General features: G+C 51.0%; 1 protein-coding gene across 1 annotated transcript; it reads right to left on the bottom strand.

Annotated features, from left to right (window-relative positions):
- Positions 14,373-22,840, bottom strand: LOC102177231 (keratin, type II cytoskeletal 71). Its single transcript, XM_018047717.1, has 9 exons — positions 22,146-22,840; positions 19,528-19,742; positions 19,009-19,069; positions 18,406-18,501; positions 17,897-18,061; positions 17,572-17,697; positions 16,672-16,892; positions 16,001-16,035; positions 14,373-15,196 (listed from the first exon to the last, which is right to left on the bottom strand). The coding sequence occupies exons 1-9, from the start codon at positions 22,590-22,592 to the stop codon at positions 14,985-14,987; spliced, it is 1,578 nt and encodes a 525-aa protein (XP_017903206.1). The 5' UTR covers positions 22,593-22,840; the 3' UTR covers positions 14,373-14,984.

Raw genomic sequence — 23,818 nt, 5'->3', positions numbered from 1 at the left:
AGAGAGGATGGAGATAGCTGAGGCTCCAAAGCCCATCCCCACCTGAGACAGGTGGCACCTATCTAGAGATGCTGAGACGATGAAAAGATGCTGAGAAGCACTCTGCCTGGCCTCAGAAGAAATTCCTAAAAAGCTACTCATCTTAAGGCATCTGCCACCTCCCCAGGGCACGAGGCTCACAACCATGACCAGGCTGGCCAGCCCTCAGGGCGGCCTTAATCACATGGGCATTACGAGCCTTGCATGGTCTTGACTGCGTCTGGCAGCCCTGCCAGTCCACAGGGCTGGCTGCCACCTCACCCTTTGCCCTCCCAGCCCCGTATCATTGGTCCCATATGGGGTCCTCCCCTGCTCTGAAATGCCTCTCCAGTGCCACGCTCTCAGACCTGGCTCCTGAAGACAGACTCAGGCCCTGCAGCAGACTCAAGATGGGGACAGTGAGTTTCTTGTCCCCACTCGAGCATTCTGTACCTCATCAGGGTACGAGAGTGTGGGGGTTGCTTCTAGCTGGTGGCCAAAAGCCATCTCTCCAGCCCTGTTTATTTATATACCACAGGGGTGATAATGGTTCTGCTGTTGAGGACTGAATAAGGAAATATCCTTAAAAGATCCTAGCCCATCGTCTGGCGCACAAGAAGCCCTCAATAGACAATAGCTCTTATTGTTGTGTGCTATGTGCTAAGTCACCTCAGTCATATCCAACTCTTTGCAACCCTATGGACCGTAGCCCACCAGACTCTTCTGTCCATGGGATTCTCCAGGCAAGAATACTGGAGTGGGTTGCCATGCCCTCCTCCAGGAGCTCTTATCATTATTTCTACCTTCAGTGTTCTCTCTGTACTTATTTCCCATCTCCTTGATGGGCTCAGCATCAACCCCTGGTCTGCTCCAGTCTCCTGGTCTTCAACATCCAGAGCTTGGTCCAGGTTCCTAGTTCTGCTCCAGTTGGTGTCACGAATGTGAGTCCTATGTCCAGCACCGTACACTTGGACATGAAGAGCTCCTGCTCTGGACCTCACTTTGGCAGGCCCTGCTCTGGCCCCTTCCAGCCACCCTCTCCCCACAGAGCAAGGAGTCTGCAAGCCCACAGGGACAAGTTCAGCTGAAGTCACACTCCCCTTCTAGATCAGCTTAAGTAACCAAGACCTTGGAATTCCCTGCCCTATAACCCCAGCCTGAGTGGGCCTCTTCCCAGCACCATCCTCAGAGCACAGACTGCCTTGCTGGTGGGCACTCCTCCAGGTTGCCTGCAGCTCCAACTGGAGCTTGGAAATGTAGGCTGGGATTTACATGGGGTCCTTGCAGTGAGGACAGAGCCAGGGGTAGGAAGGGAAAGGGGCAGACCATAGACAGGAGCTAGAGTGCTGTCTGCAGCATCATTCTTACTTGGGGCTCTGAGGAGTCCAAGAATACTCCATTTGAGCCTGGCCTGCCAGTTGTTGCAGACCAAAGCCTGGATATCTTTGCAGGAGCAAGGTGGTCTCTGCCAGCTCCTAGATTACCAGCCTAGAGAGGTTTTGGAAACCTAGTCTTTGGCTCAGTGATCGGTGCTACCTGGGTGCCCAGGGAGGCTGCCTGGAGCTCTCAAGAAATCTCCAGATGGTGGAACTTGTTGACGTATTTGGCTTGATCCTTCAGGGTCACTGAGCCATGGGCTAGGATACGAAGAGAAGTTTCTGGGATCTCCCTACCATGACAGTAGATGCAAAACTGACGTGTCCGAATACCTGGGCCCTCTCTCAGAGGCTAATGCAAGCTAGAAATTCTGTCAGGAGTTTTCACTGTTTTTTCATAGGCATTTTATAGTATTCTCTCCATTTTCCATGGCCTTTACTGAGGATGCCTTTTTGAGAATTCTGAACCCAAGCATCTTTGTACAAAGAGAAAGATTTTAGGTTTGTTTTCATCAATGATTATCCTACACTCAAGCATCTGGAAATAAGTGCTAAGTGGGATAATTATACAAATGGGTGAATATGGACATGAATGCATTAATTACATATATCCTTATCTATATCCTTTCACATGGATCTGATTTCCCATCTACTAGCTGTGTGACCTTAGGCAAGTTATTTACCCACTCTAAGCCTTAGGTTCCTCATCTAGTAGCTCTCTGGATAAACCCTAAGAACGCTTCCACCCCTAACACCCTGGTACTTACCCTCTTTGGTCTTCCTTCCTCATTCTGCCATCACACCAGGTCACTTGCCTCCTTCCAAAGGGTTCTTCCTGTTCCTGCCCCTCTATTTTTGCCTTAGCTGTTCCTGATACCTAGGATTTCCTTATTCCACATCCCTTTGCATTGAGAAAGGCATTTTTCAAGGTAACACAAATGCCACTTCATCCAGGGAGCCACCACTCCCACTCATCATGCAAGAAGACTCATTCTGGAAGCTGGAATGGAACCATTCACTCAGCCCAGTCCTCTGATTTAACAGATAAGGCCAATGAGGGCAAAATGAGGCGGCGACCTAGAGAAAGAAGCAAATGTGCTTTTAACTCTCCACCTTTGGAGTCCACAACCCTTGGAGCCACTTGACTTGTTATTGTTTCTGTAGGTCTCTGCGCAACCCTTAGATCACAAGACTTCTGAGGGCCAGAGCCCTATTGTGTTCATTCTATTCCTCACCGCCGCTCCCACCCTGCACCAGCTATCTGCGTATGTGAATAGCATTAGCTCACATCAATACAGAGACTGACATGTCCCAAGATCTGCAGTTGCCAAGCTGGAGATTAAGGAGAGCCAGTGGTATAGTTCCAGTCTCTGACAGTCTAAGATCTAGCGAAACTCATGGCGTGAATTCCAGTCCTAGAAAGATCAGTGTTCCAGCTGATATAATCAAGTTTTTTTCTTACTAATCATTTTTCTTCTATTTGGGTCTTCTGCTGATTGGATGAGGCCCACCCACATTGGGAAGAACATCTGCTTTACTCAGCCTACCAAAGATTCAAAGGTAAATCTCATCTAGAGACGCCCTCACAACAAGCCAGGATTAATGTTTGACCAAATGTCTGGGCACTTTGTGACCCAGTCAAGGTGATTCATAAAATTAATCAATAAATGTCTGTTTTGTTTAACAAAGAAAAATCTCATTTTGATCCCTGCTAAAAACTCACATGTCCCATTTGAAAGCTCCCTTTGTTCTGGTCTCTGACTAGTGTTAGGCTGGACCAAGTTCTACTGGCTTATAACAGCCAATGGATAAATTTTCAAGAGCTTTGTGAGCTGGTTTTCAAACACAGCTATAATTCAATTTAAATTATATATACTTGCAATTAAATAAATTAAATCAAAAACAAAAGTAAAAAAGGCTTAAAACTGATAACTTCCTAACTATTTTACTACTCTCTAAGCTCTTGAGGTTATTTACATCTATGCAATCTGTAGAGTGGAAATACTGGGTTAGCCAAAAATTTTGTTCAAATTTTTCCATAAAATGGCTCTAAGTAACGCTTAGTTGTCCTTAACTTCATTCAAAATAATTTTATTAGATTGTTTTGTGACAGCTGTCATATCAGTGTGCGTTTAAAAGGATTATCAAACTTGGTGAATTTTTTTATGTAGCCATTTTAACTTTGAAGATGGAAGACAAAAGCAACATTTTTGGTGTATTATGCCTTATTATTTCAAGAAAGGTAAAAATGTAACCGAAACACACACGCAAAAAAACCACATTTGTACAGTGTATGAAGAAGATGCTGCGACTGATTGGGCATTTCAAAAGTATTTTGGGAAGTTTCATGCTGGGGATTTCTCACAGGATGATGCTCCATTGTCAAGTAGACCAGTTGAAGTTGATAGCAATCAAATCGAGACATTAACTGAGAACAATCAACATTATATCATTCGGGAGATAGCTGATATACTCAAAATATCCAAATCAAGTGTTGAAAATCATTTGCACCAGCTAATGTTAATCTCTTTGATGTTTGGGCCCCACATACATAAGGTAAAAAAAGAAAAACTTCTTGACCATATTTCCGCAGGTAGTTATCTACTGAACCACCACCAACCACACCAATGGCTGGTCTTCATCCAATGAAGGTGATGTTGTGTATATGGTGCCTTTGGAAGGGAATCCTCTATTATGAGCTCCTTCTGGAAAACCAAATGATTAATTCCAACAAGTACTGTTTCCAATTAGACCAATTGAAGGCAGCACTCTACAAAAAAATGTCAGGAATTAGTCAACAGACAATGCATTATCTTCCATCAAGATAATGCAAGACCGTATGTTTCTTTGATGACCAGACATAAACTGTTACAGGTTGGCTGAGAAGTTCTGATTCATTCACTGTATTCACCAAACATCGCACCTTCAGATTTTCATTTACTTTTGTCTTTATGAAATTCTCTTAATGTAAAAAATTTTCAATTCCTTGGAAGATTGTAAAAGGCACAGAATCACTCTTCACTCAAAAAGATAAGAAGTTTTGGGAAAATGGAATTATGAAGTTAACTGAAAAATGGTAGAAGGTAATGGAACAAAATGATGAATATGTTGTTCAATAAAGGTCTTGGTGAAAATAAAAAATGTGTCCTTTATTTTTACTTAAAAACCAAAGGAATTTTTTTGCCAATCCTATACTGTACAATGATGAGCTGTTGCATGTTTCTGCAGCTCTGAGATCACTGACATCATGTTGGCAGCTTGAAACCACCTCTGTGGCAGGAGTCACACCAAAGGGATCATCGAACATGGCCAATCAGAGCTTAGTTTACTGGTTTTTATATTTTGTATTTTAAGTTGAAATATCTGTGACATATAACATTATATTTGTTTTAGGGATATAAAAAGTGATTCTATATCTATATATACACACTACATATATGTGTGCATATATGCACATCCTTATATATATCAATGCATGTGCGTACAAATTTGATTGTTTTGTTAATTGTCTAGAACTATACTGTCTACCACAGTTGCCTCTAGCCCCATGTGACTACTGAGCACTTGAAATGTGGGTGGTTCACATTTCAAAATGTTGTATATGTAAAATACACATTGTATTTTGAAGACTTATTATGAAAAAAGAATATCAAATATATCACTAATCACTCTTATATTGGTTACATGTTGAAATGATTATATTTTGCATATATCAGGTTAAGTAAATACATTATTAGAATTTCAGCTATTTTTCTAGTGTGGCTGCCAGAAGGTTTTACACTATGTGTCTGGCTTGCATTGGATGGCTCTGGTCTAAGTTTAATGAAGTGATGGTAAAAATGTTATGCAGATTAAACTTAAAAGTGTGTCATGTTCATAACCATTACATTATGGATAGCAAAAAAACAAACAAACAAACAACTAAATTATCTTCCAGGATTCAAAACCTTCTCCTTGATTCAGCCATTCACATCACTGGGCAGCAAGGAAAGCTTTAAAACCATGTTCCTTGTTCCACTTTAATCTTAATCATTAGCAGGAAAATATGAACCAACTAATGTTCCTGTCGGAACTGTACTTGTTGGTAAGTTGTGGTTAACAGGCTGGCAGTTAGGCAAGAGCTTAGGCAAAATCAACTGAAAGTATTTCATGAGATCCAGGAGGTTTTATAGTTTATAATGAAGAGTATTGAATATTTTATTATTATTTATAAATTGCATGTTATACACCTCGTTGCTGTTGTTCAGTTGCTAAGTGGTGTCCGACTCTTTTGTGATCCCATGACCTGTAGGCTGCAAGTCTCCTCTGTCCATGGGATTTTCCAGGCAAGGATACTGGAATGGGTTGCCATATCCTTCTCCAAGCGATCTTCTGACCCACAGACCAGCATCTCCTGCATTGGCAGGCAGATTCTTTACTGAGCCACCCAGGAAGCCTCATAAAAACACTGTATGTATCACTAAAACATAATATTGTTTATGTACATGTATGTGTTATACATATATACATATATGCATTTGTGTGTATATATTTGTGTGTGTATTTACGTATACACACTTTTTTTCAAAGAGCTGATTAAGCTTTAACCAGCACACCACTGTCTCTGACCCCCCTGCACCCAGATCCTGCCCATTGTCCCTTCCCATCCTTCACTTTCCGAATCTGCAGACTTCAGCAATATGACTGGTGGACCCTCCCCCTCCCATCTCCAAACCCTCTCCCTTCCTCTCATCCCTCTCAGGATGTCTTTTTTCAGCCTATTCTCCTCTTACCCATCCTGGCTCATAGCCCAGTTTCCAGACACCGGCCCTGAATAGTCAATCACGGTGTCGTGGAGTTTCCATTCCCAGGCTTGGTTCTTAGCCCAAGCCCTGCCTGCCTGCTCTTGCCCTGAGACCCTCGCCACTGGAAGTCAGCTTTGGCAGTGACTTCTGGCACACCTGGCCCTCAGGGATGAAAGATGGCCATTCCCAGTTCAGTCAAAGACAGGTCTTCAGTGGGGCAGAGAGGTGGGCTGAGCTGCAGCAAGGGGTGTGGTGCGGGGTAGTAGCCTTCAGAGTTCAGTGGGCAGGACTCTGCAGGTGTCTTCCCACCATCATCAAAAACAGCAAGTTCACTGGAGACAGTTCTGTCCTGATCACTGCACAGGGAGATATGGACCTCCCAGGCTCTGCCCACCAGGGACCCTGGAGAAGATAGCTCCAGCACTGAGACAGCCCTGGGGGAAATGTAGCAATCCTGTTTCAAGTAAACCACAAACTTAGCAACATCTACATGTTAGGAGAAAGGCAGAGTTTTAGGAGGAAACTCCTGGGGTTTGGTTCAGGAAAAAGCCCAGGGGCAAAAGCTCCATTCTGGTGGGCTGAGACTAAGAAGGAAGCCTGGGCTCTGTAGACCTGGATTAGTTCCCTGGAGGAGGCAGTTTCAGAAACAGGCTCAAACATATCAGTCTGACGTGTGCGTGGCTAAGTCGCTTCAGTTGCGTCCAACTCTTTGAGACCCTATGTACTGTAGCCCACCAGGCTCCTCTGTCCGTGGGATTCTCTAGGCAAGCATACTGTGGGTCGCCATGCCCTCCTCCAGGGGATCTTCCTGACCCAGGGATCAAACCCACATCTCTTATATCTCCTGCATTGGCAAGCGGGTTCTTTACACTAGCGTCACACCAATCTTGAGGAAACGCCAAAGAAAGGACTTGTTGCTGGGAAATCAAATCAGGATCGGGGTCCCAGTGAACCTCTAAAAGTCATCGGTGGTTTCCTAGCTATCATTGTTCCTAATAACAGTAATAATAACAATAACAGCTGGCATTTATTATGGGCCTGGCATTTTCATGTCTCAGCCACTCCAATAACAGGAGGTGGTTATTATTATTTTCATTTTTGCAGAAGAGGAGGCAGGCATAGGGGACAAGGTTCTTGGCGTGGGCGCAGCCCTGCAGGGTGAACCAGCAGCCCACTCCTCCCTTCCCCTCTCGCCACATTCCTTCTGCAGGATCATCATTGTCACCACTCCTTTCATCCTGCAGCTCATGCCTTTTTTCTACAGACTTTCCCTTTATTGTTCCTTTCGATGATTTTCTCAGTGTCGTGTCATTGACAGAGTGCTTTTACGCTCATCATTTGGATGAGGGGCTGAGATAGGAAGAGGCTGTACAATAAATGCTGAAGCAGTTTTCACTGGTCTGGAGCTAAGGGAGAAAGATAAATATGGTGCAATAAGTTTCTTGTGCGGCTGACTGTTTAAACTCAAGGGCCGATCTTGTTCTGAGAGCGTGTGCCTCCTACTGTTAAATGGTCCCTTTCTTTTTTGAAACAATAAAGGCAGTCAATGATCATTACTCCCATTTTGGCCCAATTAGAAGCTGGCAGCCTTAGCATCTTATTTGAAATCCTGCTGGATCGTGGACTATGGACCGCTCACACTCTCACCACTTAACTCTTTCAAGCAGAGGGCAAATAATCAAGTGCTCTTAGGGCCTCCGAGAAACTGCAAAGGATCCTCAAAGGGTGGTACCCAACCGCCACCACCTGTGACTGTGGAGGAAAGGGTGTCAGAGGGAACGCTGCGCCTGGGCTGACCTGCCAGCTGAGGACGTGCAGAGAGAACACCCCAATCTTTCTGGCTCCAGAGGGTGCGGTGTCCCCACCAGCCCTCCTTTGCAAACCTGCCTCAGCCTGCACAGGGCCCCTTGCCTGATGCTCTATTTGCTGACTTGAAATGTGGGGACTGGGGGTGGGGGGTGGGTGGGGAGTCAGACAGGAATCTTCCCACCATCTACCCTGTCCCATCCGTCCTATGGGCAGTCAAAGCCATGATTCATCCACCTCTTATTTGCTTCGAGGATTTTCTATGACAACCTGGAGGCCCCTCTTTCCTGCTTTGGCTGGATTCCAAGGCTATCTATGAGCTCTTCAAACAAACGAAAGAGTCAGGACCAGATGAGAGGAGCTAGTGCTTAGAGCATAAATTTATTTCCTGTTTCTCCTAATGGAAGGAACCCCTGGCTCCTCTGCGCTTCTCAGCGACCTGCTCTGCGGCCTCTTCTTCCTTTCTGGGTGGCTCTTTCTCCCTCTTCCACCAGCACTGGCAGTGCACAGTGACTGTATTCAGTCTGGAACGGTGGGACAGGAATAGCTAGACTATTATAGAGAGACTCTCAGACTTGAAAATGTCCCGTCTCTTCAAGTGGTGTTGATAAGCCCTCAGCTGATGAGATTTGGGCCAGTGGGGTTAGGCTATGGGCCCCAAGGATCTCCAGCCCTGAGAGGCAGCAGGTGAGTAAGCCAGAGGAGAAACAGTCTTCACTGCTGGGCAAGATAACCCACGCATGATAGGGAGCCAGGGTCCTGGATGGCTTGAAGGGCGGCGGTCAGAGAGGAAGCAGAACTTTTCCAAGGTCAAGTGGTGAGACATGAGGTCTCCCGAGTCTCCTCAGAAGACGCTCAGGAAAACTAAACATACCCTTGTCACGGTGGTGGCAGAGGTGGCGGCCATCCTCAGCTGGATGGACTGGCCACCACACCAATCTAGGCAAACGACAGGGACCAGAAGCACCAACTTGCATGGCCAGGCTGTCTCCTTCTTGTATCTCCAGATTCTTCTTGCTGATCTAGGATTTCATTTTGATGCTTCTGCTCCCAGAGCCCAGACAGCTTCTCAAGATAAACTGCCCACTCCAGTCTACCTCAGCTCCATTCCTTCCAAAACCTCTTCCACCCCTGTCCACTTAGCCCACCTCCACCACCTCTTCAGGGCTTCCCTGGTGGCACAGATGGTAAAGAATCCAGCTGCAATGCAGGAGACACCGATTCGATCCCCAGGTCAGGAAGATCCTCTGGAGAAGGAAATGGCTGCCCATTTAAGTATTCTTGCCTGGAGAATTCCATGGAAAGAGGAGCCTGTCGGGCTACAGTCCATGGGGTTGCACAGAGTTGGACAGGATTGAGCGACTAAGCACTCATCACCTCTTCATCACCACGCTCCCTCCTCCCCACCCTCCTAATCTAGGGCTGCCACCGCCCCTGGCTGCCTCTAGCATGGGAGACAAGGATCAAGAGGAGCTTGATCAAGGTACTGCCTTAAAGACCCCCAACATTGAGGGGATGGGCTACCGTGACTGACCAGTGACTGTGGGGCCACAGCTTCTGCAGGAAGCCGGCAGCATGTAAAACTGAGATGGCTTAATGGCAATCAGGAGGTGAAAAGGGAACCCAGCCCAGTGCCAAGGACTCAGAGACATCAGGCTTCAGATGACAGAATACTATGAAAGTTCCAACAGAGAATGGGCAGGGAGCCCGTGGGAGGTCAGGGTAGGGTGGGAATGAATGCACAGCAGCTGGGTGGGCAGAGGCAGGCCGTTCCCATGCCAGGAGGCAGGGTGGTGATGTGGAAAGAGTGTGGGCTCTGGGAGACAGAGCTCATGGAATCCTGGCTCCAGGTACTGCTCAGTAGCCTTGGATTTAGCATGTCTGTCTTAGGAACAGCACCACCTGCCTCAGAGAGGTGCCCAGCCCGGAGCTAGGGCTCCATAAACATCAGTTTCCAAATCCTGTCCTAGGACCCCTATCTGCTACTCCGGGCCTGAAGTATAGGAAAGGGGCTAAGGGCTGAGGCTCCACAGATGAAGAAGAGGAGCAGGGCAGAGGTCAGTGTCAAGAGGCTTCAGCCCCTTGGCAGGACCCCTGGATGCCATCTGGAACCCCCTTTGCTCTTCTTGCCCTCCAGAGATGTCCCAAGGGTGCCAATGTCCACATCTACAGCCAGCCTGACTCAGCCCCTGACAGTCCCCCAGCTGGGCCGCTGGTACATCTGGCCTTCCTGCTGCAGGGCCTTCAGTGGGTTATACCAAGGACCAGCTCCTGTCAGGACCCACCATGGCAGCCTGGAGTCAGAGTGTGCTGGGGATTGGGGAGCATTTAGTTCACCCACTTGTGCTGAGCACAAATGGTGTGCCAGGCACAGGAGTACACAGGTGAAGATGATTCAGTCCCTGTCATTGGTCTGGGAGGAGGAGATGAGTCAGGTGGGTAGGGGAGCAGAGACAGGGTCTCAGAAAGCAAGGGGCACTTGCCAAGTATCAAAGGCCTTCACTATCTGCATCTGAGGAAAGGAATACATGATGGCTCCTCTCTATACTCTTCTTCCACTGATATGGCCAACCACAGCCTCTGTGCCCTCAGGATCCATCTAAGCCCGGCCCTTGCCCCTCAGCTCCACTCCAGGCTCCCTCTGACACAAGCCATCCTGTGCAGTAGAGCCGGCCAGTAGTCTCTAGGCTGTCTCTAAACCAGACTCCAGGCTAAGAGCTGCCCCAGCGTCTCCATCACCCCCCGGTGGTTAACCTCCTATCATCCAGTTCCTGCCTGCAGCCTCAGAGACTGGCTGAAAGGTGTTAGGCAGGCCCCCTAGTCATCCCCTTCCCACTCTGGGTGCCCATTTAAAGTGTCCTGGGCCCTGGACTGGCCCTTTAGTCAGGGAACCCAGCTAGAGAGCACTACAGGGCTCCTGATCTTCCAGGACTTGGGCCTCCCTCCGCAGGGCCATCATGTTCTTCTACTGGGATGATGCAGCCTGGCCCAGGAGCTGCTTGTTCCCCTTGGACAGAAACATGGACATGTCTGAGGCCCAGGCCTGTTGGTTCCCTCCTGGAAGGCTGTGAAAAGCTCAGCCCCAGGCCTGTAGGCCAGCTCTTATGACACTGTAGCCTGAGGAACTCCCTGACTTAGAAACACACCTTGTTCTCTGCATGCACATGACCAGGCCTTTGTCCTCACACCAGCTGGATCTGGGGGTCCAGAATGAACTGTTCTGGAAGGCAGGAACCCTCCAGGAGGAATGTTTGGAGTCAATGACCTGGCCCAGGCTCCATCACTTTCCCTTCCTGAGGTTCAGTTTTGGTGTGTGTGCGTGGGAAGTGGGCATGAAACGTGATCCTGGGGGTGGGGAAGATGGAAACAGCTCAGCAGCAGAGGAAACCCAGGCCACGGCAACTCCAAGGGCACCCTCAGCTCGGTGTCATCCTGGAGAGACCAGAACCGACTCCGTCACACCTCTGACCCCCAGAGCCAGCCCTGATGGGACCCCTACACAGCACCTCCATCTGGGCCTTCAGCTCCACTGAAGTTCCCTCCACACCCTGAGGGTAGGAAGGACCCTGGATCTCATCCCTGTTACAGTGAGCCCACCCCTCTCTTCCTCTGTCTCCAGGGACCCCATTTCTTCCCTCTGCCCATCCTGGGCTTCCAGGAGCAGAAGCAAAAGGCTCCACATGATGCACCATCTGCTCCGCAAAGCAGCCTCTGCCTTGCTGCCCCTTCTGCTGCCTCCTCCCCCAGCCGCCCTGATTTGCCACAGGCCCACCTGCACTGCTCTGTCCACTGATGCCACTGAAGGCTATAAAGTGCTCACCCCTCTCTGACCGTCCAGAATCCCCTATACTTCCAAAGCTTCTCGGGTCCCTAAACTGCCCACCTTCAGGCACAGTGCCCTCACCCCTGTTGCAGACCGATGACATCCTGCCATGGGTGTGTTGACCAGATAGATCATAGGACTTTGGGGTCTGAGCCTGGCTCCGCCCCTGATGACCTAGGTGACCTTAGATGAGGCCCTTGCCCCTCCCTGGGTCTCAGTTCCTTCACTGGTGAAAAAGATAAAGCAGCTCCTGCTATGCAGCACAGAGGGCCCTCACATTAGGATATCGGGGTCTGCAATGTGTCAGGGCAACCCTGAGCCCTCTTCCACCCTGACCCTGTGGTTGATCTCCCCCTGGAACCTGCCAGGACGGGGGATCAGGCAGGTGGCAGCACTGTCAAGCACCTACTCCAGTCCAGACTTGTGCGTTAAGCTAGAGCCCTGCCCCCACTCTCCACTCAGTCCTTCAGGCAAGAGACAGGGTACCTCTGAGGTCTTCTCCAGCCTAGGATGGTGTTGATAGAGGATCTGATCCTGTTTTTTTATATGTGAAATGACAAGAGTGGCATTCCCTCACTTTCAATGCTGTTCAGATGATGAGTGTGCAAGTACTCAGCAAACCATGAAGCCACAGGTGAGCACCAACGACAGAGGGCATCCTATGCCTCCACTCCCTTCACTGGCCGCCACAGCAGGCATTACTAATCGATCACAGCATTCTTCCTTTCTGGATCCCTAAGACCACATCCTAGACCAGTGGTTCTCAGCTGGAGCCGCTCCCTAGAATCCCTTCACTAACTTCAAAAGATACTGGTGAAACTTGGACCCCACCCCAGTAGCCTGACTTAAGTGACTTGTAATAGAGGCTCAGGCAACAGTATTTGTTTTGAAATTCCCAGGTTATTTTTCAGCCAATGTCAAGAACCATTGCTCTTAGTAACCACAATCCAATGACCTTGTAGACTCATGTAACATAGTGGTCACCCTACTTGCTAGTCATCGTCATTAGTCCCTCCCCAGGGCCCTCTCATGTTCCCCAAACCAAGTCTGCAGTGAACATTCAGCCCAGCCATCCCACTCTCAGACCTGCCAAGCTGATAACTTAAGTCCCGACCAGGGGCCTCAGTGCGTGGCTCCCGATGGCCTCCTGCAAGAAGCTTCACTCACTCTCCAGCACCGTGATCTGCCGTTCTAGAAAATGGACTCAGAACCCAGAATCATCCTGCCCACCCAGAAGACCCCCATGAGCCCTGGGGCAGAAAGAGACAAGGGAGTGGTCTTCACTCCCTCCCCACAACCTGGTTGATAAAACAGCAGCATCTAGAGAGACAGTCTCTATCCCCACATTTGAGAATCTAGCATTTCTTCTAAACCTCTCAACCGGAAAGTTCTTTCTGCTGTCTCACCTCAGTCCTTAGTTCTGCAAAGGGAGGAGAGTGGCAGAGACAGCAGATGTGCGTGACTCCTTTACTGAGGAAATGGCAATGTCTCTACCCAGTTCTGGAAGCACACATACCAGCCTCACCTTGTCAACCAGGGAAGCAAAACTTGCTTCTGAGTCTTGATCTGTTTACCCCTCCTCTACCCGCACCTGCTGAAAGGTGGCATTGACTTCCTGGTTGAGGGCAGCCTGGAAGCCCTGGCCAATGGTCACTTCCTGGGTGGTGGGGGGTTCAAGCCTGGCCTTGTGGCCTTGCTGTAAGCCCTAGCCACTACTCTCAAGTTCTATCTGCCAACCTAGCCCATCCATCCTATTACCCAATCCCTCCTCCTCCATCTTTGGAAGCCCTTGTGAACTCCAGGGACTTCCTGGCTGAGGTTTGCCAGCTCTCTATTGTTGCTGTGGAATCCATCCATCTGCCTCCTTACAGCCCTTCCCACCACAAGGCAGGGATGGCCTCCCCACAGCGGGAGCAGGACAGACAGGTGTCCGGAAGTGCCAACTGCACAGCCACTAACCCTCACAGTCTGCCCCAGCCCAACTCACTCCCTCCCCCCTGGGCTCAGGCTCTGAAAACTTGTTCCCTATCTTGGATTTTCTCACAGAGGGGCCAGGGGGTTGGGTCCCCACCAGCTCCACCCTTCTTGGGAGATCCACCGCCCGGCCCAGAGGCCAGGACTGTGAGAGTGAGGCACAGGCTGAACAAATGCAGATAACTGCCTGCCAAGCTCCCACCGTCTAGGAAACAAGCAGTTCTCAGAAAGAGACCGGAGTCTCTGACAAGAGCAGGACCATTTCTGCCAGTGGATACAGGCAACCCTCTTGTTGAAAGCCACAAACCAGGCCACACACACACCCTGGCTATGCTTTCCCTTTCTTTCCCCCACGCCTTCTCCCTCTCACTTCCCAACTCTTCACACTTCACGTTCCTGCAGCCCAACATGTGCTCCCAGCCCCTCTGCCATGTGGGCTCAGAAAGCATCTTCTTTTCTGCTCTACAGAGAAGATTAACCTGCCCGGGTGATATGCCATGGTGTAATGTGTGTGTCCATGTGCCTGTGTGCTCACATGAGCATCTGAACTGAGGTCTGTGCGCGCACCTTGACCACTCAGAGACCAAGCCATCAGATCGTGCTGTTTATTGAGGATGCAGTGGGAGGGTCATTAAGGAGAAAGGAGAAATGAAGGGGCCTCCTCTTCCCTGCTTGTGGGTGCAGGATAGAATGAAGAAAGAGTCCCTGAGTTGTACTCGGTCCACTCAGAATGAGTCGTGAGCCAGACAGGGTGGGGTGGGGATGGTTTCGCTTGGTCGTCTGTCCTTCAGCCCTCCTTTTCCTGAACACAGAGCCAGCTCCTACCACAAGCAGGAGCTGGGACAAAGGCCCCAGTGTGAGAAGAGGGCCTGGGTCTGAGACACACGGAGCCAGACAGAGTAATCAGCCACCGAGTCAAAGGCTGTGCAGAGGACGAAAGGCTGGGAGCCCATGGCATGGGTCAGGGACCACCGCCAAGGAGGCAAACTCCAGCATGTGCAAGGAGGAATTTCACCAAGCTCAGTTGTCCACACCTGTCCAGGTTCAGCAAGACACAGTCTGGGAGAAGTGAGCGGCCAAGGCCAGCACCTGAGGTGCAAGAACAGGCTGGGCGGGGTGGGGGTGGGGCTGACAATGGGCTGGGGAGAGCGCATGTGCGCGAGCCAGAGCCGGGACGCAGGGATGGCGGGAGGGCAGCGGATTCTACCGACTGGCTTTCTTGGAGGGGGCACTCAGGCTGGAGCCCTTCCCCAGGGCGTCCTTGTAGTCGGTGGTGGTGCTCCGGCTCCGGCTTTCCCCGCCGCGGACACTGCACACTCCGGAGATGCAGCTGCCGCTGTTGGCCACGTAGCCTCCGCTGACCGAGCTGGGCCGGAAGCCATAGCCGCCGCTGCCGCTGGTGCTGCTGATGATGGCTGCGGGGGGAGAGCAGGGTCAGCAGCCCGCAGGCACAGCTAGGGGCTGGGCCAGAGGAGGCCGCCTTTCCCCAGGACAGGTGCAGCTCTTCTTGGAACAACAAGTTGGCTGGGGGACCCAGTCACAGTCAACTCCCTCCCCACTAGGACAATATGGCAGAGACTGCTCCCCCCACGCCCTACCCTTGGTTTGCCCAGCTTATACTCAATTCAGCTGATGCTTAACTCTCAGAGGTCCACCTCTTTGGTCCAGGTACCCACGGACTCTTGTGTCATTCTGGACACCTCCTGCCTCTTCTGTTAGCCTTTTCTCTAAACTTCTCAGTCTCCAGCCTCTCCCTCCTGCCTCCTGCCAACTGTCCTCCAGGGGCATCTTTGGGAAGCTACAATTTAACTCTTAACCCTGGTGAGAAATCTAGAGATCTAACAACTATCAACATGACCTCCTAGGTCCATCAGTCCCCCAGCCCGGGTCTGATCATAACCTCGCAACCTGGCTCTCCGGGCCTCTCACCCATACTTATTGTCTTGCACCATGTCCTTTGTTTCCCCATTCCCATGGTGAGAGCCTTCCTAGCTGCCATCCCCTGGGAACAAGGAGACAGTGATAAGTGAGAAGGAGCCCTGGGCTGAGAGTCAGGAGGCCCGATTGCTTGGCCATGCCCTGCTATCTGGCTGTGTGATTTCAGCCAAAGGTTTCCCTCTCTGGTCCTTAGATTGCTCATCTCCACACGTGGGGTATAACTAAGGCCCTTTCAAGTCCACAGAGTGTACAGTTTTAGGTCCAAGCATACAGGTACTTACAGATGCTGACAGGGGAGGGAAATTCTCCTGACATCCTGTTAACAAGGGGAGAAATAAGAGCAAGCAGTCATTCAACCTGCAATCTATTAACCTCAAAGCTAGTGCCCCCACCAGACTAATGTGGGTTTCTGAACTCAGTAGACACCTATGGAAATTCCAGGGCTCCTCTGGCACACAGCCTGAGGAGCTATGGGGGACACCCTTGAATCTTTGGGATAACCAGGCAACCATCCCAGTTAAACCGAATGAGGTTTAACATCTGAGAGACAGCATGACACCTCCCAAAGGTCAGACCCAGGCATTGATCCTTTCCTTCTCCCAAGAGCACTGGGGATGCTGGAGTGGCCGCCCACCTCTCTCTTGGACCTGGGCAGTTAAGGAAGATGGAACAAGCAATGGGTTTTTCTTTTTCTTTTTGGCGGGAATGGGAGTGTGCCCAGGTACACAGAGGGAAGTAGTGAGGATTGAATGAGCCAATCCACGTAGCACAGTGCCTGGTACGAAGTAAGCATTCATGTCTGGGTAGGTATTATCAATTCTGTTATTTTCCCTAGCATCACCACCTCTTCACTCCCCAAGAACTCATCTTTTCTAGATTAGGATGTGTTGGGCTTTCTCCTTGGGTCCTTCCCCAACCCCCGGGGCCTTCCTGCCATAGCGTGCCCCATTACCTGCACTCCTCACTCTCCAGCAGCTTGCGGTAGGTGGCGATCTCCATGTCCAGGGCCAGCTTCAGGCTCATGAGTTCCTGGTACTCGCGCATCATCCTGGCCAGCTCCTCCTTGGACTGGTGCAGGGCGGCCTCCAGCTCGTCCAGCTTGGCCCTGGCATCCTTCAGAGCATTGTCACCCCTCTGTTCGGCGTCAGCGATGGCAGTCTCCAGGTTGGAAGCCTAAATGGGGAACTGGAGAGTTGGAAACCAGAAGGGCTCCCCGGAATCATCCACATCCAAGTCCCACTCATTCTCTGAGATTCTGAAGCAGACACGCCCACCTCCACCTGTCAGACCTCCCTGTTCCTCTTCTAGTTGGAGCCCTTTCTGGCATTGGCAAGTCCTTCCTTAGCTTTGGCTTCACTGCCTTGTGTTTAGACATTGGTGAATGAAAAATAGTGCATTCTGCAGCCCTGATAGATTCAGCACCACTCGGTTCCTTGCAAAGTCATTTATTTGGCCAGCCTATGCTGAGAATACAAAGTGAGCGAGAGTAGAGCTCAGCCTTCTGCTCTTGACTTTAAAGTCTGGGAGAAGAGACCACTGGAACACTGTATTGAAGGTACAATGTCAGTGGCTGCCCAGGTATGTGGGGTCAGAGACAAGGGCATGGGGAAGGAGATGCTCTAGGATCAACTATTATTTCCCAAGAGCTTACCACATCCCCGGCACTTGAGCCACAGTTGAGACACCCCAGGGATGCCTGCTCTAAGGGTTTGATGTGGTGACCTGTTTGGCCCCTTTCCCTTCCTGGGCAGAGATTTGGAAGGCTGACACTCTCAGCCCATTCATCACCTCCGCCCCCACCCCCCACCAATTGTGCCCGTCTGCCCCAGGCAAAGGCAACCAGCCATCTCACCTGCTTCTTCACATTCTCAATCTCTGAGCGGATTCTCTGGATGAGCCGGGTGAGCTCGGAGATCTCATTCTTGGTGTTTTTGAGGTCGTCCCCATGCCGGCCGGCTGCGAGCTGCAACTCCTGGAACTGGGGACCCAAAGAACAGAGCCATGGTTAGGGGTGATGAGTGTGTTGTGGGAGTGCATGGTGACTGGGGTTGGTGATGTCATGGGGACAGGACATGCTGGACACTTAACTGGATATTGTCTCCGCTCTGAAAATGATCTGGCCCAGCCCTCCTGTCGAAGGGGGTCACCCTCCCCAGCCTGGCCTCAGCCCAGCTCACCTTGGTCTGGTACAGGGCCTCAGCCTCAGCCTTGCTCTTCAGGGCAATGTCCTCATACTGGGCACGGACCTCGTCAATAATGCTGTCCAGGTTTAGGTCGCGGTTGTTATCCATGGACAGGATGACAGACATGTCGCTGATGTGGGACTGGATCTGAGCGATCTCCTGCAGGGGAAACAGTGATGGTCTTAAGACGTGACTGATGGAGGTCAACAACCTCCCTCGTAAGTGAACAAATCCCAGTGATGCCATTTAGAGGCTCCAAACCAAGACTGCAGCTCACGGTGCATAGTGAGCCCCCTCCAGGCCCCAGACAGAGTCCTGCTGCCAGGGAGGTAAGGCCAGGACCATTTCCCTCCCACCCAGAGAGTGGAGGTGAGGAGCCTCTCAGGGCTGAAATGGAGATGAATAGATGAGAGCAGGGGCCTGGGTGTCCCTCCTGGGTGTCTCAGAATAGAGTCTTACCCTAATGGAGCCCTCAGAGGGGTGGAATGGAGAGATAGACTTACAGCTTCATAGAGACACTTGAAGAACTTGATCTCCTGGTCCATGGAGTCCACCTTGGCCTGTAATTCCACCTTATTGGCATAAGCAGCATCCACATCCTGAAAGATAGCCCAGCCATCCCCAGGTCACCACCACTGCAGCCAAGAAGGCAACACACACCGCAGGCTGCTCCCTTGCACAGGGAACTAGCCGCCTCTCCTCTTTGGGAGGCTCATGAGAAAGGGGAGGAAGGAGCAGAGGGCCCAGCCCTGCCCCATCCTGCAAATGGGCTCTCTCAGCAGTAGGGATGGGGTGCCCCGCTAAGAAAAGGAGCCCCAGCCAGACTGCTGTCAGTAATCCAGTGGCATCCGAGCCAGGCCTGCAGCTGCAGGGGACTTCTGTGTGCTGTCCTCTGCTGTTCTCCACTGTGGGAGAATTCTGCCCCCACTAAGCACTCAAGAATGCCCCCATCCTGTCTTTTTTCCCTTCTCTGGATAGTCTTGCATTGTGGTTTTCCCCTGCCTTCCCCTCACCGTTTTGGAATAAGCTCACTTTCTTTGAAAGCAGAGCTCAGCTCCACCAGATCCCAGGCCACCCCCAGACCCCAGACCTGCCTACCCCCTCACCTTCTTGAGCAGCACAAACTCATTCTCTGCCGCTGTCCGCCTGTTGATTTCTTCCTCATACCTGTGGGAATGCCAGGGCTTTTATGGTTAATATGTCTCACTGAGAACCCTCGCTTGCCCAGGGAAGATCCTGAGCTGGGGGCAGTGTGCTTGACAGAGGGCACAGATGCTGGAGGGCCTGCAGAGTCCAGGGCCTGTGGGGCCAGCCAGGCGAGAAGGCTTCCTGGAGGAGGGGATGTGATCACCAATTTTGGAAGAATGAGATTATTGGAGATTCAGCTTCAAAAATGAGGAAGAGCATGTGGCATGAACATCCTGAGGGAAACCACCCATCTGTCCCAAGTGTCAGGCTGGAGGATCAGGGAGCAAGTCCCAGAGCTTTCTTGGGGTGATTCTGCTTGGTATGACAAGGAACACTGCCCGCTGCCTCCAAAAACTTCAAGCTGGGGTAGCTGCCCACTCCTGGTCAAAAGGGACAGGGAGAGTCATGTAGCTACAGGGAGTCCCCTCCCCACTCACCTCTTCTTGTAGTCCTCCACCACGTCCCGTACACTCCTCAGCTCCGAGTCCAGCCGCACCCGGTCCCCAGACAGCGTCTCCAGCTGCTTGCGCAGGTTGCTGATGTAGCCCTCGAGGATGGGCTCCAGGTTGTTCTTACAGTTGTTCAGGTCCAGCTGCTGCAGCAGCTCCCACTTGGTCTCCAGCACCTGGTTCTGCTGCTCCAGGAACCTCACCTGAAACCCAATGCCCAGAAATGTTGAGCCTCCATGGAAACCATCACACCTGTCACTTCTAGGGCATGGGCAAAGCGGTCCCCCCTGCATTTTCTCCTCTACCCCTCACAACAGCTATTTGAGGCGCATGCATCTTTAACCTCATTTTGTGGAAAGGAAACTGAGAAGTTGATCTCTCCCAAGGTCCAGTGGTTTAATAAATATCAGAGCCCAGAACTGAACCCAGATATATGTTCCAATAACCCATGCATCTGATCACTCTGAACCCACTATGGCCAAACCAGTCCAGGGCAGGGGTGAGCCTGAATTTACTGCAACAGAGTCAGGCTGAATCCATCTTTGGAAAGGCTGACCACTCAAAAGACAGGAGACTGCTCTTCATTTTCCAGTATTTCATGATCAAGGGGCTCAATGGACCAAGAACTCCTGGGTGTTCTAAATTCCTTCATCAGAGTCCAGCTCCATCTTTCTCAAGGCCTCTTCCTAGTCCTCTAGTCCTGCTCCTCAGAACCATCTTCCCTAGAGCATACTTGGCTCACGGAGCAAGATGCACAGACAGAACTCCCATGCCATCGTAGCCTCACTGGGCCAGGAAACTGACCGGAGCTGGTGGATCTGCAGCCACTGCTCTCATTTGGTTTGGGTTGATTTTTGGTTTTTCTGTTTTGAATGTGACTTCTCTTAATCGTATGTGAGCACAACTACTTTAAGCAAGGTTGTGTTCCTTAAAGTCAGAAACACAGGACATCAGAAAACTGTCTGGGCTCCAGTGTTGAGGTGGGATTGGTCACCAAACAGCTTGCTTCCAGCAGATCCTCCAGCATTTGGTTTGGTTTAAGCAATCCTGACTCTTTCAAGCCTATCCATAAGACTGAGTATTCACCACAGAGAAAACCCTACTCCCAGGACAGCACAATGCACATCTGGATGGCTGATAGGACGTACCCATCACCCCTGGCTTCCTGGGCTTATGGGATTGTACTCCTCTAGGGACCAAAATTATTTAGGAAACCTCCAGGCGTTTGAGCCCAGAGGCACCCCAGACAGACCACCTTTTTCACAGAGGTGACTATCTTCATGCTTGTCTTTCTTTCTGTGTCTCCAGACTTTCACTCCTTAATGAGGTTTGACCAACTCAGCCCAAGGTCAGTCCACTCCCACATCCCCAGACCCCAAACCTCAGCATACTTTGCTGTTCTAGATGTGGAAAGGCTTAGGAAGTAAGAAGCCACAGAGACAGTGCAGCCCCTGGAGTGAGCAGAGGCAACAGGAACTGCTCCAAACTGGAGTCCAGAGCCGTGGGGATGCGAGATTTTGATGGCCGTTGACTGTTACAACATAGGCTTTGTCCTGGGCTGACCCACCCTTGGTGCCTGACTGTCAGGTAGCCAGCAGAGTCCTCCAGTGCCCAGTACTGGGTCTGGAGTCAGGAGGCTGAGCCTCCAACTGCACCTTCCCTTGCCCAGAGATGACCCTGGGCATGGCATTGCCCCTTGCCTTTGCTGACTTGCAAAATGGGAGCAATCATTTCTTATCTGCAAAAAGGCAGGACCTATCTGGACTGGATGATCCCTTGAGGCTTCTTCCAGACCTTTGATTTTTCTCCTTCCCAACACCCCTCCTTCAGCTTTCAGAGATAAAAATGATAATAACAGTCACCGCCGTCTGGGGAGTACTTAGCATGCATCAGGCATCATGCCAAGATCTTCACATGCATTTTCTTTCACAAATCTGATAGTGGCCCCAAGAGGTAGGTTATTATCTCCATGGTGGAGATGAGGAGACAGAGGCATAAACAGGGGGGATGACTCTCCACCCGTCCACACAGCTGGCTACGTGACTGGCTTAGCCACATGAAGTCACACAGCTGGTCAGTGATGGGGCCAAGGTGGAAACCAGGTCTGACTTCAGAGCGCTGTGGAGACCTCGTCCCCACCGTGCCCTTCTGCCTCTCAAGAGAGTCCTCACCCACCGAAACTAAAGCCCATGGCCAAGCCAGCCATGAAGGACCATTTGCTGGTGCTCCCAGTCCTTCTGTCAAAGGACTAGAGGATGAGCTCAGCTTGCAATGATAGGAGGAGGACAGCTTTCCTGGCCCCTTCCTGCTTATAGCCTGCTTGGGCCCAGGCTTAGCAGTAGCACCAAGCCGGCTCTCAAGAGTAAGAAGCAAGGGTCTGTCTTCTCTTTGGAGCTCCTTTCAGTAACCCTGGCAAGCCTCTGCCAGTAGAGACTGATCTGCCTGTCTTTTCTCAGGGAAGACTATGCGGGAAACCTTAATTCGGTCACCCTGGATTACGTGCCTTCCCATTTCTAATCTCAATCCCTCTTGCTGCAACAAAAGCACATGTTCCAAGAAGAAAAGACAAGGGCTGTTTACAGGTCCCCAGGTCCTAGCAGACCCACCTTGTCGATGAAGGAGGCAAACTTGTTGTTCAGAGCCTTGATCTGCTCCCGCTCCTGGGCACGCACTTTCTGGATCTCGGGGTCCAGCTCCACGTTGAGGGGGGCCAGGAGGCTCTCGTTGACAGTGACCTGGTGGATGCCTCCAGGTGGGCACACAGTTGGGCATATGGGCCCCAGGGCCACGCTGCCAAACATGCTGCCGGCGAAACCACTGGCCCGGCCTCGGCCAAATCCATAACCTCCACTCTTCCCACTGCCGCTGGCCACGTTGAAGGAGATGCTCCGGACGCCACCCAGGCTGTAAAGGCTCCGACTTCCGAAGCCGCCGCTGAGCCCTTTGCCTCCTGCCCTGTAGGAGGACGTGCTGCCTCCGGAGAGCACAGCTGAGCAGCCGCTGAAGCCTCCCTTGGCAGTGGCTCCGGCCTTGCAGGTGAATTGGCGGCTCATGCTTCTGGTGGAGATGGAGCTTGGATGCTGGAGGAACAAAGGCAAATTCCCACACGGTTCTGCAGGTTGCAGTGACGACTGGCAGGTGCCCTCCTTTATATGCGCTTGGCACTGGGGCTCGTGGCTGGCCAGTCAAGAGCTTAATTCATGGGTTTGGCTTGCCTGCGAGCAAGAAGTCATTTTCTCTGTGCTGAGCTAGAGATCAAGCCTCCCCACCTCTGAAACAACATGAAACCATCAAATTGCTGGGCTTGCAAGCCTTGCTCATGTAATTTGGGTCTTATCTAATTAACCTGCTGTTATAGGGTAATTTGCCCCAGGCCCCAGCCTCTCCAGGGGGGTGTCATTGGCTCTTCATCATCTCTATCCTGATGAATCTTCTCTTGGCTGTGGGCTTCCTCCTGGGGACCAGGGGGAGCAGATGGACTGCCCTGGACAGGGAAGGTTGCTGGGTAGAATATTTGGGAGCTCTAAGCATAGCTGTGTCCTCTTCTTTCATGGAAAGGGGCCATTCATTGAGCTGTTCACCCTTCCCCCAGGCCCCCTGAGACACACCCCACCCCATGGCCTCATCTTCTAACCCACAGAGGACAGTAGCTCTCTCTGTGGAGTATCAAGGATGGAGTGACCCTCTCCCTGGCAAGTGACATGAATAGCCCAGGCCAGAGTCAACCCTGGACACAGTGGGTCCTTGAGCTTCTGTAAGTTCTCCAAGAAATGGGATTGCCACATTTCACCCCTCTCAAACTCTCAAAATAAGACAGGTTAGAGGCTGTGCAGAGAATGTCTAGGGCTTCCGAGGTGGCTCAGTGGTAAAGACTCCACCTGGCAATGCAGGAGCAGCAGGAGACATGAGTTCAATCCTTGGGTCCGGAAGATCCCTGGAGGAGGCAATGGCAACATGCTCCAGTATTCTTGCCAGGAAAATCCCATGGACAAAGGAGCCTGTCTGGCTACAGTCCGTGGAGTCGCAAAGAGTCAGGCCTGACTGAGTGACTGAGCATGCCTGCACACAGGGATGTCTAGCCCTTCAAGCACCTGGGCAGAATGAAGAGGATGAGGAGGATGGTGTCAGGCAGGTGGGAGAGAAATTCCCAGAGTCCATTGGGAAGAGATATGGACACAGTGGACAGAGGCTCATCCAGGGCCTGGAGGTTTCAGGGGAAGCCTCCTGAACATCCATTTTGTCACGTATGTCTCTCTTCCAATGTGTATTTGCTAATAAG

Source organism: Capra hircus, chromosome 5 (genome assembly GCF_001704415.2).
Source record: "Capra hircus breed San Clemente chromosome 5, ASM170441v1, whole genome shotgun sequence".
In the NCBI taxonomy this organism is placed as follows: domain Eukaryota; kingdom Metazoa; phylum Chordata; class Mammalia; order Artiodactyla; family Bovidae; genus Capra; species Capra hircus.
This window is presented reverse-complemented; position numbering and strand designations above follow the sequence as displayed.